The sequence below is a fragment of the Maylandia zebra genome, linkage group LG18, assembly GCF_041146795.1.
Source record: "Maylandia zebra isolate NMK-2024a linkage group LG18, Mzebra_GT3a, whole genome shotgun sequence".
NCBI classification, from domain to species: domain Eukaryota; kingdom Metazoa; phylum Chordata; class Actinopteri; order Cichliformes; family Cichlidae; genus Maylandia; species Maylandia zebra.
The window spans coordinates 30,119,945-30,135,891 of record NC_135184.1 but is presented as its reverse complement, the minus strand read 5'-3'; the positions used below and the strand labels follow the sequence as shown (position 1 = coordinate 30,135,891).

Here is a 15,947-nt window from a genome sequence, read left to right as displayed (position 1 = left end):
TTTCCATCTTCTGCAGAAACAATTTTCTTGGATATTTTACAAAGTATTGTGTTTAGTTGGTGGTTGCTGACCCAAGGTTTCCCAGAAGAACATTACTCAAAGCATCACACTCTCTTGCTCTGCCAGCTTGCCTTCTTCCCATAATGCATCCTGGTGCCAGGTGTTGTTCAGGTAACAAATAGTGACATACTGTGTGTTATCAGAACCAGCTTTCACATTTTTTCATACGCAAAAGGTTTATTTTTAATCCAACGTGCTGGAGTAAAAGACCCAAAACAAAATGATAAAAGCACGTGTCACTACTGAACTGTAAGACTAGCACCACGTCTCCAGTGAGAAAAAGCAAAGCTACAGCAGCTCTGAAGCCAAACGATGACTCATCTTAAATGCAGCTAATTCTCTCAGTTCTCTCTGTGTATAGGGCGTTAAAAATAACACAGCGTACAATTTAAAAATAACACTGTTTTAACTAACAGAGACTTTTTTAGATGTGGCCGGTAACAGTAGGACTGTGAACAGCACAACATCTTCAAAAAGAGACTTCTCCAGTTGTATGTTGGATTCTTGAAATGTGTGAATACTGTTTTTTTTCCTAAGGAACAGGTAGAGACACCTACCGCAGACAGCCGGTGGCATTGCGGAGAACCTGGGAGGAGTGTAGGTGCAGTTTGCGGTCCTCTTGCGTGTGCGGGGAGGTGTCCCAGCCCGAGTGTGGGATGATCACAGCGTTGGTCAGAACGGCCAAAGCGTCCTGGATGATGGGCATCTTCAGGGCATCACATGATGACAAGTTCCACAAAACACCTGAGGATGGCAAGGAGATGGAAGTTGAAAAACAAAGAAGAGTTCAGAGAAAAGAAAAGGAAAAGCAGGAAGGAGACAGAAAGAAAGGCAGACACAGAAACATCTTCAGGCCAGAAACCACTTAAATATTTAGTAGGTTTTAGTGAGCTGCTTGATTCAGCAAACACTGCAACACAGACAGCTACTGGCTTTACAGCAATCTGAAGAGCCAGACACATGTTCTTAAAACTAGCATGACAGACATTTCCAGAGCTTGACATGTTACAGGAAGTAAAGCAGGTATGGATAATGAAATTAACAATGGCAGACGACGCAAGCGGTTATTGTTCTATGCAGATGTCTGTGTATTCTCCATTGCATTGTCAGTATTCAGACGTGCCCTCAAAAACACTCCAAAATATCCTTCTGCCTTTCTGTCCTTTATGTAAATAAAAGCTTGCACAGAGCGAGTAAAACTGTGGCCTTATAGGCAGACGTAACTAGATTTAACCGATGATGCATACACCCATTCATGGGGCCAAGAGCATCACTGAGCTGTTTGAGTATAAATTTAGGATCTGGGCTTCGTGGTCATTAGTTATTATTGAAGATGTTGGCGGGACACGTTAGACTGCATTTATTAAAACATCAAATGAGGAATTATTTCATGAAGGTGGTGTTCTAGTCCCTCAGCAGACACTTGTAGAATGAACGCCACGCTGTAGTGAAGCTGCTCTGGTATCACTCAAACGCTGTCAGGAAGCTACCACTGTGTTTTGTACTACCCAAAACATGTACATGTACTGTTTTGTACTGCCATGGATCAAATAAAGAAACAAACAAACAATTACTGGTGCAGAGATATCTGTAACTATCCAACTATTAAGACTTTTTACTTCCACAGGAGTAAAGTCTGCTACGCTAACGCCTTATAACTAACCTTAAAGTTTAGTTTCAAGTCACCGGTGGGCTGCTGTAATTAATGATGTACTAAAGGCAGTAAATCACTTAGACAAAATTCCACTGCACATTTCTCCTGTTCTTAATCCTCACCTGAATTGAACATACAGTGATCAACCAACCAAGAAACTGGAGTAACTTTCCTCTATCCTACCACTTAAGGTCCACTTCTCTAGCCAGTTGCCACACACACACACACATATAGTTCGCTGACTCGAGTGACTCACCCACAGAGACACACAAACACATACAGTGCACATATCAGGCTGAACCTATCAAGAAAAGGACAAAGAGGGTAAGAGGCAAATCACCATATTTCGACATTGAGCACTCCGATTTCTTGAGAGGTTTCACATATGTATAAGCTCACACTCGTGCACGCAAATTGTGATAACCTTGAAGTACTACAACTTCGTAATTCTTGTTGACCTTCATCTTACAAATTGCCTGCGCTCTAATCTATGTATTCCTGTAATTATATGTTAAAGCATTTGAGAGTGTCCACCCATAGTCATATCTGCACTTATCTAGCACTCTCTTTTATGGTAGTAATTATAGCCGTAGTAGTGGTAAAGCATCCTATCCTCAGATCTGTGTGGGAGTGTGTGCTTGGAATAAGGCGTCCTCTCTTCGGAGCTGTGTTGTTCACTCACGGCTGAGCAGCAACTCTGTAATTACAGCTTCTGTTATCTGTCTTTGTGAGTTTGTATGAATTTGTGTGCGTTTGTGTGCACGTCTTTGAGTGCCATCTAAGCCCCTTGACAAATCAGTCTTAACCCTGTCTGCTGTTTGGACCCTGTGTGTTTAAGACGGTGCAGTCCCGCTTTGTGGTCAGAAGGAGTTTCTAAATGATTAGCTTCTGGTTCTATGACAGCAATTAGCTGGGAGTGTCATGTTAGCAAAACAGACTAGCTGCCACTTCATTTTTTCTCCTGCTCAACAGGCCAAAGGCGGCATGCTGTTTCTTGTTTTCTTCAGTAACCTTGGCATTTAATATAATAATTGCAGCTGACTTTTGCATCTGTGAGTCAGCGAATTTTGGTGTCTTTAACTCTTTAAAGGTGCCATTTGCTAAGCGTACAGATTTTGCTGAATATTAGCTTAGCAATAGCAATACTGGCTACAGTAAAAAACTACATCTCATTAATTCTACTAAAAAAGGCTTTCTTAACACTTCTCATCTTGTTAGCTAACAAAATACGCTGTTATATCAAAGGACAGCCTAACTAGGGTTTTGTTCAGAGATAATAAATGATAAACTCTGACTTTAGTACCTTAATATCTTTAGAGTAATCATCTCAAAGTATAACACCTCATTAATCATTATTTTTGGAGCAGACACCATTATCAAGCAATGTTCACAGTTAGTGCCTGCTTTTAACATATGACCTGCTAAATGGGATAGTAAGGGACAGTAGACAGCAGTAGTCCAGGAGGAGGGAAGCAAAAACAGCTGGCAACTGCAAAGGCTGAGTGAGTTGCATGTGAGGATGGACAATAAGGAAGTAGAAAAGGACTTGTATCAGTGGGCTAGGCAGAGAGACTGAGCTAGAAAGGATGTGCAGCAGGTTAGGGTTATCAAGGGCAGGAATGGAAGTGTGCTAACAGGTGAGGAGAGTGTGTTAAGAAGATTGAAGGAGCAGGAGGTGCTCATGAGTGTAGAAAATTAGAGCGTGGAGAACAGATGTGAATCATGATGTCACAGACATATGACGTGCAGAGGATTAGCAAGAAGGAAGTGAAAAGAATGAGGGGTGGATAGGCAGTTGATCCAGATGCCATACATGAGGAGGTTTGGAGATTTCTATGGGAGAGGGCTGTTGAGTTTTACACCAGTTTGCTTATCAATTTCAGAATGAGGCCTGAGGAAGAAGTTTTCTAGTACTCGTTTTCAAGAACAAGAAGCAGAGCTGTAGCAGCTACAGAGAGACAAAATTCACGAGCCATACCATGAAGATATGAGAAAGAGCATTTATGTGAAAATGGAGCAGTTGTTCCATTTTCACATAAATGGCCTCCTTGACTCCTGACTCAAACCAGCGTTCCTCCCTAACCAGGATGTCTATAGTCTCATCACTGAAAGAGTGGCCATTGTGGAGTCTTGGCCTGATGAGGTAGCTCTTCTGCACTGAGCAATCTGCTTAACCAGGTTGTTTGGTTTCCCCGATGTATAATTCACAGCACTCCTCTTGTAGTGCCCAACAGTATATTATTCTGTGCCAGGGGAAGTGATCCTTGGGGTGGACTAGTTTTTTGGTGTAAAATGCCTTGGGGGTTGAAAGCCAAAGAGACACAGTGTTTCAAGAAAATGTAACTCATTTGTTCTCATAATTCTGACACATAAGGCATCATCAAAATCTTTCATTTAGACATACTGTATGAATGAACAACAGTGATCTGTAGTGAGGAGATGAAAGAGAGCCTGGAGAAGTGGAGGTATGCACTGGAGAGAAGAGGAACAAAAGTCAGTTGAAGCAAGACAGAACACATTTGTTTGTGAGAGGGAGACAAGTGAAAGGGTGGGAAAGTGAACATGGTAGAGACGGTGACAGTAGATGAGTTTAAATACCTGGATTCACCATTCCAAAGCAACGGACAGTGCACAAGAGAGGTGGAGTGTCAGGAATGATTTATGACAGAAGAAAAGGAGCAAGAGTGAAAGGGAAGCTTTACAGGAGAGACCTTCTATAATGTATACTTGGAGATGGCAGCATGAAAAAAAGAGACAAGTTGAAGATGTTAAGATTTTCATTGGGAGTGACCAGGATCAACTAGAATAGAAATGTATATATTTCAGATGGAGAACTAGGGTTGAGTGGTTTGAAGACAATGTTAGAAAGGTAATAGCTAGATGGTTTGGACATGTGCAGAGGAGAAATACTGGATATATTGGACAAAGGATGCTGAATATGGAGCTTGCACGCAGGCAGGAGAAAAAGAGACTACAGAGAGGATTAATGGGTGTAGTGAAGGAGGTAATGCAGAAGGCTGGTGGGACAGAAGAGGATGCTAGAGATCAGGTGTGATGAAGACAGATGATCTGCTATGGCGACCCCTAAAGGGAGCAGCTAAAAGAAGAAGAAGAATCAGCTAGGCACAAAGGTCTCGGATGTAATTTAAGTAAACAACACAATGCACCGATTATTTCTCTCTTGGACAGTAATGTTAAGTAGTAGTTGTTGTTTTTTAATGACACTAAAACTACAAGCAGTTTATATAAGGATAGTTTTGGTTATGTAGATTTTCAAAATTTCTGACGAAACCTTAATATGTTTTTTTTAAATTCCACTTGTTGCTAGCAGCATCACTTTGAAGAATCAATGTCTTTATATCTCTGGATTCTCATGCACACCTTATGAGACAGATATTTGTTACATTGTGACATTTGGGCCACACATACACCCACAGCATTCACACAATACTTGCCACAACCCATGTTAAGCATGCTACATGACTTCTGGGCAAGATGAGGCCCACACAACACTTGGCAGTGTGGTGACAGAGTTTTGCCAAAAGGCCCAAATGTGTCTGATATTTGGGCAAAGTAGCTCCTACATGCATGTTTATTTAAAAAATGATGCAAAGAATTAAGACATTTTTCCTGGAAAGTCAAGAGGATTGCAAGAGCTTGTAATTTGCAATTAATCCATGCATGCATGCCTAAATTGTTACTAAAATCTTTTAAAGTGTTAGATGTTGTCTATCCCAGTAGCATTTCCTAATCTGTGAACAACACAGAGGCTGCTTATTGTGATGAAAATAGCCAATTAGCTCTACATTCTGCAAAATCTAAAAATAATGCATTTAATGTCCTGTGGCTAAACTGTTGGAGCACAGTGTGTAATTTCCCATTGTTATAGATCACACATTAGTTATAGCCTGTAAGTTGATGTCATTTTTCATATTTCAAAATTTGATCATATAAATATCTATTTTCATCTCTTTTAACTTAGTGGTGTCTAAACAACTCTGACAGATCTGCTCTTCAGTATTAAATTTGGTCTGACGGACTTAACATGTCTGCAACTTGCAGTGTTCTAATGAAAAACAGTGACTCTCCCACAATGTGAATTTCCATTTTCAATGCATGCTAAATGAGTGGATAAGTAAGAAATAAACACATATTGCACATGTCAAAAATGCAATGAATGATGTCATGCTGCAGCTGCAAGACAAAGATGACTTTTCCCCATCCTGAGTAAAGTCAGCTGTTTGCCAGCATTGCTACTCGCTGTGCAGGGTATGACATCATCTCCCTGAGGTGAAAGGCAGTGGGATTTTATCTTTGATTTGAAACACACGCTCTCTCTCACACACACGCGCGCAGTCTCGTGCACACATAATATTGCCTCGATGTACACTGGCTCATGTTATTGCTTGCTTACACACATGGATTCAAGCATGCACAAACACTTGCATCCAAGCCCTTAAAGACATGTGCGCACACGCACACACACACACACAGTCATGAGTGTGTGACAGATGAAGGAGGTTAATTGCCTCAGCCTTACATCATGAGTGGCAGCAGGAGGTTGTTATGTGGAGGGAGGGGAAATGAATATGTTGGCTATGTCTCTTTGTCTGTGAAGCCATTTCCCATCTTTCATTTGCAGCGTACTTTCATCCCACTGTCATATTTCTCTCTTCTGCAACAGGTTCCTTTGTCCCCCACTTGATCTTGCTCTCGTTTCATTTTTTATTCCTCAAGTCTCCCAGTGTATTTCAGTAAGTGCTTGCTTTTTGACACATCCTTGTTGTGGACCACTTTGAATCTGAGACTTCAGAGATTGCCATTCTGTTTGTGTGTCTACCTTTCCACAGGCATGAAGGTTGGGCTAGTCATCAGACTACAACTATATTAAAATACATCTGATTAGGACTGTAATTCTTCGACGTGAACCTTAACACTGCCGCAGCACAGCAAGAAGATTGTGGGTTCAAACCTGTTGGTCGTCTGAGGCTGAATTTGTTTATTAAGATTCTCCTTTCACTTTTCAACCAAAGTTTGATGCAAAAATGTTTTTTCTAGACGTCGTTTAACAGTCTGAGAAGACAGCTTGTCACTTTTCCTTTTAAACCAAATCTCAATGTTGGTCAGCCAACAAAGTCATCTTTTGGATGTCTATTCAACAACTATTATCAACTATTATCGAAGCCACATTTGAAGCTACTAGTACTTGAATGTTCACCCGTTTAAGAAAAAACTGCACACTCTACATCAGTGCAGTCAATTATCAGCTTTAGTTATTGTTTCCTTACGCACAAAAAGGGAAAAAAAAATAAAAGAACACACTCCTATTACACAACATATCATACTCTCAAGCATATGGTTAAACCATCCTGCCCACTGAGCAGTACGGTATATGCTCTATATCTGTTGAAATGCATCACTGCACCTAAACTCATTTATGAGAAAAGTCAAGTGAACACTGTGCAAAAAAAATACATAAACCAGCAAAGATGTTTGTTCTGTCTCACAGGGAAGCTCACCTCTGCTAATGTGCTTTTCTAGCTTTTTCATCTATAGGCCTACAATTGCTATAAGTTCCAACAAGAAATCCCCTTCAGGAGCTGCTTGCATTCAAGTTACGTACATAACATCTCTAGGGAGCCCACGCTAGTGGTATGACCTTGAGAACAGCAGGGGGGGTTTTGTAGTAAGAGAGACCACCCTCCTCTGACAGACTGTGTACACCACCTGCCTTCTGAGTGGCTCCGCAGTCCTTTGAACAACTGAGGATAAATCAGTTGTCACCTTTACTAATTGCTGAAATTGTGCAGTAGAAACACAATGTAGATTACAGCTAAGGCAGCCCTGAAGATCACTGGCGACACGCTGAGCCAGCCGTCTTGCAGCTGAAAGTGACCAGGCTCACATTTTTTAACCCTTACATCAGCGGTCCCCAACCCCCGGGCCTCGGACCGGTACCGGTCCGTGAGTCGTTTGGTACCGGGCCACGAGAGTTGAGGCTCAGGTGTGAAATGTATGGTTTTCAGGGTTTTTATCGGTTTTCAGCGTTATTTTGTTATCGTTTTTATCGTTACCTCGGTTTTCCTGGTACTTTTCACGTGTGTTATGAATACTAGTTTTATTTTGTTGTATTTATCCGCGACACCTTAAAGGCCGGTCCGTGAAAATATTGTCGAGCATAAACCGGTCCGTGGCGCAAAAAAGGTTGGGGACTGCTGCCTTACATGACACAGAAAGGAGATTTCTTAAAGCAGGGTCAACGGCAGCACAAAGATGCATCGTATGGATTTGACTTGAAAGAACAGCCTACGTGCAGCTTTTATACCGATCTTGACTGAATAAATTCACTGAATAAAAAGGTTATGAAATATATGTGAGATTGTGCTGATATCAGCAGACTTAATTACAATGGCTAGTTCTGTCATGGTCGGCTGTGTGGCAGGCAGGCAGGAGTGGTGGACCCAAAATGCAGGATTCTCAGGACACGAGGTTTAGACAGAAAATGCAGCTTTATTGCTGGAGCAGAACATCAAGATAAAATAAAACTCACAAAAGCAAACAAAACTCTAAACAGAGATGCAGGAGGACTGGAAATCCTAAACACGCAGCAAGTGAGGGTGAACAGACGTTAACGATGCGACACCGAGTAGGGGAAGACACAGACACTAAATACAAGAGGTGAACGGAGCAAAGAGGAAACAGCTGGGAGACACGGCTGACGTTGATTACACTGACGAGACAGGGAGAGCACAAAGCTGAACGCACTGACAAAGGACACAGACCTACAAAATAAGACAGGAAGCACACGCCAGACAGAGACAGACTCGTAAACAGGCATAATGACGTCATGGACAAACAGAGGGACATACGGGCAGAGAAGACCAAGCACAGGCAACCTAAACCAAACATAAGGGCAAGATAACAAAACCTAAACCAGACATAATCATCATCGTCATCAACATCATCATCAGATAACTAAAGAATCAGAATATAATTGTAATCAAAACAGTATCACCAGAGAATAACCAATCCATAATGCAAAAATAAACCAAAACATAAGAAACTCAAAATGCTGGGTCGACCCGACCCAGGACCGTGACAGTACCCCCCCCTCAAGGGCGGGCTCCAGACCGCCCAACAGAAGCACAAAAAACAGCCAAAAACAGAAAACAACCCAACCAGGGTGGGCGGCGGGGGACCAGGAAGGAGGGACAGAGCCCAGAAAGACCCAGAAGGTCAAGTTCAGGGGGCCGACCCGGAGGCCGACAGCGCAGGAGGCCAAAACAGTTCAGTTCCGGGGGCCGACTGTGTGGACGGCAACTGCGACGACGGGCAAACAGTTCCGGGGGCCGGCCACGCGGAAGGCAGTGGCGGCGACAGAGCAGATCCGGGGGCCGGCCACGCGGAAGGCAGTGGCGGCGTTCAGGAGGGTGTTCAGGAGGGCGTCCACGGTGGCGGAGATGCCCAACAAGCGGCCTGGCAGATGACCGACGATGTGGAGGCGGTAGTAGGGGACCTGAAGGCTGCGTGGCCCCTGCAGCCCCAGGCGAAGCGGAGGCTGGACCAGACGAGGCGGAAGCGGAGGCTGGACCAGACGGGGATGCAGAGGCTGGACCAGACGGGGATGCAGAGGCTGGACCAGACGAGGATGCAGAGGCTGGACCAGACGAGGATGCAGAGGCTGGACCAGACGGGGATGCAGAGGCTGGACCAGACGGGGATGCAGAGGCTGGACTAAACGAGGATGCAGAGGCTGGACCAGACGAGGATTATGAGGATGCAGAGGCTGGACTGGATGAAGCCAAAGCAGACGCTGGACCAGGCGACGAGGATGAAGCCAAAGCAGATGCTGAAACCGGACCAGGCGAGGCCGAAGACTCTGAGGCCGCAGCAGGCGAGGGTGATGAGACTGCAGCTGGTGATGAGACTGCAGCTGGTGATGAGACTGCAGCTGGTGGCTGGACGGGCTCCTCGGGCCCCCCAGCAAAAACAGTCTCAGACCCAGTGGGCACTGGAGCCCCTGGCATACACAGAACAGAACCAGCAGGCACACGGGCCTCTGGCAGGGACAGAACAGGACCAGCAGGCACACGGGCCTCTGGCAGGAACGCAACAGAACCAGCAGGCACACGGGCCTCTGGCAGGGACAGAACAGGACCAGCAGGCACACGGGCCTCTGGCAGCGTTGATGCTGACTGGGGCTGAGCAACACATAGGTTAGGCTCAGGAGGCAACAGTTGGGTGCAGTCATCGGCTGACTCCTTAGCCCCCAGGGGTCCAGAGTCAACTGCGGGTTGAAACTCGGACTCTGGGGAGGCCCTGGAGGTAGTAAATGTCTCTAATCGGGCCAGCTTTCGAGGAACGAAAACAGTCCTGTTGAGCATGTTTTCCTGCTTAATACGAGTGAGAAAAGATGGCTGCTCAGCAGGAGACTGGGTTGAGAAAGACTGAAGTGACCGTTGTGGGGAGAATGAAACTAGTGAAGGAGCAGATGATTGAGCTGCGGGTAACGGAGTGGCTAACTGGGCAGCTGACTGAGCTGAGGGCAGCTGAACAGCTAGCTGGGCTGCTGAACGGGCTAACGGTTGAGGAGGTGTTTGTAGTGAGCGTGATGCAGGGGGTGGTATAGGCTCCCCTGAGCCTCTAGGGCTCGGTTTAACTAGCTGAACGAGTTCAGAAGAAACAGTTCTGCTTAGGCTTCTCTGCTCTAAGAGAACAGGGCAGAAACAGCCCGTTAAGTCCCCCTCCCCATTCTTGGGTTGCGAACCCACAGCGCCATTCATAGATTCAGCAGTACATGTCAAAACTGAATTCAAACTGTCCGGGGTTAACTCTGTATCGACAGAAAAGTTCTTAGCAGGCTCCAACAGAGGGTGCACAATCAGAGTTTTGCCCATACATTCTGGTTCTTCAGCGGAAAAAGCATCAACATAATGAGTCAGGGAGTCTTTTCTTTCTACTGGGCCGGGGTGAACGTCCATGGAACAAACCGCCTTCACCTCACTACTCTTAGCCGTGAGAAGAAAACAGTTCCCATTACTATTTGCAGGTGAAGCAATAGGGGTACAGTCAACATCACTCACCATTGCCTGCTGTTCTGACGAGTGATTGGGCTCCGGTTGTAGTGAGGAATGACGGCGGTGGCGCCGCTTCCTCCTGGCGGCAGGGGCTGAGGCGACAGGAGAAACTGGTGACGATGGAGAAAAGACGTCCTCGTCCTCGTCCTGCGACCACATCGCCGCCAAGCAGGAGGCAGGTGAATTAAGCCCTGAGCGGCAAGAAGTGGAGCTCTGTGGCCGCGGTGCGGAAACGCCTTTCCCCTGTTGCAATTGCTGCTGTACGGCAGCCGACTCCGCGGAGAGCTCCTTGTGTTGCGGCTGCTGCCGATGCGACGGCTTCGGCGAAGAATACTGGGCGCGGACAAAAGCTGCAAGCTCCCGAGCCTGTAGCACCTCCTGGGCTTCATGCAGCTGGTCTATGAAGCCCATAAATCCCTTTAGTGTGCGCAAATGAGGATTCCCCTCCAGTAGAGATGGCACGATACCACTTTTTTATGTCCGATACCGATACCGATATCATAAATTTGGATATCTGCCGATACCGATATGAATCCGATATAGTGTTTTTTAATCAACAAAACTGTTTTTTAAAATATCTTGCTGCATTTTGCAAGTCTGCAAGTTCATACTCAAGTTTAAAACAACAACTACACTAAAGCTATTCTGTTATACCTGTATACAAAAAAAATATTTCATAGTTCAGCAATACTGATCAATCTAATAAACTTAGACCTACACCATCCTCCCTATTCTGGTATTTTAAAGAGTACTTAGCATAAATATTAAGCAACCTAACTAATAGGGTTCCAACTCCCAGCAACAACAAAAATAAATAAATAAAAAATAGGGAACCACCCCTCACGCTCCACCTCATGATGCTTAATCAACGTAATCAACCTTAATTTGATGCAGTGTGAAAAAAATGCACAGAAATCAATTATTTTTCAAGAAATATTAAATAGATTCAACATCTTTCTTCAACAAAATTGCAGACTGCACAGATGGTACCTTCCCAAAGGAAAATGTACTATAGCTTACTAGGGTATATATATTAGACTTAATAGTCACTATATACAGTAATTGACTTCTATTCATTTTACATCAAATTAAAACTTTGGGTGTCAGATAATTATTTATTAAAAGCTAGACATTTTAAATGAGAATAAGAAAGAAAAGTATGTCTTTGTGCCCCCTTTTCCCTGTTAATGCCCTATCGGCCCCCTGGCTAAACTTTGCTAGATCCGCCCCTGCACAGTTACCAGCCGTCAGCTACGTAGAAAAGATCCTGGAGTAGAAAGTAATATTAAATAAATTGTAACAACAGCTTATCAAGCTTAAACGTGCTGCTGTTGTTCAGCCGCTGGTTTGCTCTTTCTGGCGCAAAGTGGACCAAAAACAAACAAGAGAGACTCACGACAGAAAAGCCGATCAGCTGATCATTAGCAGTTTCACGATTGAAGTAGCAGCCGGAGAGCGAGAGGCAGTCGCTCGTTAAGCTTAACGTGGGAATGCTTTACAAACATTCAGAGATGGACTTACACACTTGCTTTACTTCTCTCGGGGATAACTTTGTCGGAGATGAAATGCCAGATTGCTAGCGAAGCTCCAAATGCTATCCAGACCACCGACAGGTCCCGCATGCCACAGCTGCTCTATCACGTGATGCATACTGCTCCGACGTTCTGAGGCGAGTTACGGCGTGTTGCAAGTTTTGTGAGGTGCTTTCGTGATATTTAATGGATCGGATTACATTTTTTATTTTTCTCCGATATCCGATCCAGTAATTTAGGTCAGTATCGGACCGATACCGATACGTAATATCGGATCGGTCCATCTCTACCCTCCAGGATCGCTTCTATAGCGTTAATCCCAACTGCCATAGTCTTAGCGTCCTTAGTGTGGGAGACCCGCTCGATCAGGCGGTGGATGCGGGAGAGGTCATGTTCCCGGGATGAATCCGCTGGGTCCAGGAAATGGTCGCATCGTTCTGTCATGGTCGGCTGTGTGGCAGGCAGGCAGGAGTGGTGGACCCAAAATGCAGGATTCTCAGGACACGAGGTTTAGACAGAAAATGCAGCTTTATTGCTGGAGCAGAACATCAAGATAAAATAAAACTCACAAAAGCAAACAAAACTCTAAACAGAGATGCAGGAGGACTGGAAATCCTAAACACGCAGCAAGTGAGGGTGAACAGACGTTAACGATGCGACACCGAGTAGGGGAAGACACAGACACTAAATACAAGAGGTGAACGGAGCAAAGAGGAAACAGCTGGGAGACACGGCTGACGTTGATTACACTGACGAGACAGGGAGAGCACAAAGCTGAACGCACTGACAAAGGACACAGACCTACAAAATAAGACAGGAAGCACACGCCAGACAGAGACAGACTCGTAAACAGGCATAATGACGTCATGGACAAACAGAGGGACATACGGGCAGAGAAGACCAAGCACAGGCAACCTAAACCAAACATAAGGGCAAGATAACAAAACCTAAACCAGACATAATCATCATCGTCATCAACATCATCATCAGATAACTAAAGAATCAGAATATAATTGTAATCAAAACAGTATCACCAGAGAATAACCAATCCATAATGCAAAAATAAACCAAAACATAAGAAACTCAAAATGCTGGGTCGACCCGACCCAGGACCGTGACAAGTTCACTGACTTTTTTGACTTTATATCAGTATTAGGGGTGTCATGATAACCTTGTATTGATGATATTTAAAGGTGAAATAGCAACACTGTGTGAATAATATGGTAACAACTGTGTAATACAGACTCAGTGTGATTGCATTTCTACTCAATTTGTCCAAAAAGGCTACACACAATCAATAAAGTTACGGTTGAATTCAACAGATTGCGATGATTATTCAAGCACTACAATCATGAAAATCTGATATTGTGATTGAGTTTTAATCTGTTTGGCTTTATATTATTTTAACACCTTTCTTCAGGCATCATATGTCATATCCTAAAGTTTTTAGAATAGGAGGAGAGCTGATGTTACCATGTTTGTCAGCGTTGCACTCTGCAGCTACTGATACTGGCACATAATCAGAGCAGCGCTTTGTTGGCCCAGAAGTGACACATTTATAACCTCAAATTAAAATCATAGGTGTCAGCTTTACTCTGTTGTCATAATGATTACTGTTTAATCACTTGGTCTACACTGGCCTATAGCTGTGTGCATTAATGAGCCTCAAAGTGAGTAATTATATTTACACAGTTTGGGTCCTTTAATGACTTTGTCACTGATCACTGGAAACACTGTGGGGAAGCATTTTATATAGTTTATGTCAAGGTCAACCAGAGTGCTTCTGCAATATGGCAGAAAGAAAGTAGGAAAGGAAGAAGACTTGTGGTAATATCCCATTCTTCATGAGATTCAATCTGGTTTTAATGAATGGACTTATTATTTACCTGTAATTATGAAAGAGGCTTGATATTTTCTTAACAGAGGAACTGCATTAAAAATCATTTTAAATGGACTGAAAAGATAATGAGCACCGTAGAACTCAAGGGAACAAAACTGCTGCATGTTTACATAATTAACTGTGGATGTGCGGCATGCACAAAAACATATTTTTGCATTATTTCCACTGATTTTAAGTCTTGTGCAGCTTTATGTTCATCTTTTTATATCTTTTCATGCATTGGCCTATCAGGCGTCCTTAACTATTACATTCTGTTAATAATCAAGAATTGTTCTTTTAGTCCTCCCTTTTTTCATATGAGCCCCTCACTCTATCAAGCTGATGTCCCCTTTGCTCTGCTAAAGCTTGATGAGCACCGTTGCTGGACTGCATCTAGACTGTGGAGCGTTCCCATCAGTACGACTCTGACAGCTTCCATATCTGCTTCTAACCAGCGTGAACAGTCCGGACCTGTCGCTTGCAGTGGTGTTTTCTCCCATGACTGACTAAAAAAAAAAAGTTGTATTGTAATGACAAGTGGAACCACAGCTACTGACAGAACGCAAATCTGTGAAGGGAATAAAGAAGTTAAAGAAAGTGCAGCAAGCTGTGAGTCAGAGGGGGCCGATGTCATGTTATTAGCACTCCTCTGTAGCTCAGATTAGCTAATCATTTTCACCAACATGTTCATAGCAGCAATAAATGGACCTCGTGTAGAATTAAAATGACTAAAACATAGACAGGTAAAGCTTGGGGTTAATAAAATAACTGTTCGGTTTTCTCAACTGAATCCACCATGAGCTCCTAGTTCTTCCTGCTTCTCTGTGACTCTTCATATATCCTTTACACCACATGTGTCAAAGTCAAGGCCCGCGGGCCACATCCGGCCCGGCGTACATTTATATCCGGCCTGCGAGATCATTTTATATAGATGTATTATTATTGTTATGCATGGCCCGGCGATATGAGGCACTAATAATATACAAACTACAGATCCCATAATGCAGTGCGGCATCCTCCTTGCTGAACGCTAGGCTAACTGGGAACATTCCCTCGTCAATGGAGAAGCTCTTTGGGGGTGGCGTCAATCAGGTCAAACTTCTGTTATTGCGAAGCTAGCCGCTCACAATGGCGAAGAGAAAAGTTGATTCTGAAAGCAGAACCTTTCAGCGCCAGTGGGTGACTGACAGTGTTGGGAAGGTTACTTTTAAAATGTATTCCATTACAGATTACAGAATACATGCCCCAAAATGTATTCTGTAACGTATTCCGTTACGTTACTCGATGACAGTAACGTATTCTGAATACTTTGGATTACTTAATATATTATCATACTTTGTACAACTATGCGAATGTACTATTGCTGTGTGATGTCAGCTCGTAGCTGAAAAATAGCTTTACTTTGTTGTGTGGGTCAACTTTTCTTGCGAGAGACAGAGAGAGGCGTTGAAAGGCTGCTCCAACGGAACTTCTTGTTTCGGAGGAAAACACAAACACAGTGTACAGTCGAGTCCTTACTTACAACTGGGCTCGTCAGGCACTCTTCTTGGCTGCAGTGGTTATTATTATATTTACATGCTTCCAGCTCCCGTTTTTGCTCGATGACAGCTCAGACTTTTCCACTATCCTTTTTCTCCCTCCTCGCGCTCACAGACCCATAACGTGTATGGCAGTCCATTCTCAATGCAACACGGACTACACTGCCCATGAGGCTACATTCTTTAGAGCTATGCCTATAGCATTCT

The 15,947-nt window shown here is 43.9% G+C and overlaps 1 protein-coding gene across 11 annotated transcripts in view; it reads right to left on the bottom strand.

Annotated features, from left to right (window-relative positions):
* ctnnd2b (catenin (cadherin-associated protein), delta 2b) overlaps nt 1–15,947 on the bottom strand; it is a 240,754-nt gene that overhangs the window by 36,341 nt on the left and 188,466 nt on the right. For all 11 annotated transcript variants that reach the window (XM_024806087.2, XM_076876378.1, XM_024806086.2 and 8 more), the window contains one exon: nt 618–804. In XM_024806087.2, coding sequence (XP_024661855.1) covers nt 618–804 — 187 coding nt within the window. The remainder of the gene's footprint in view (nt 1–617; nt 805–15,947) is intronic.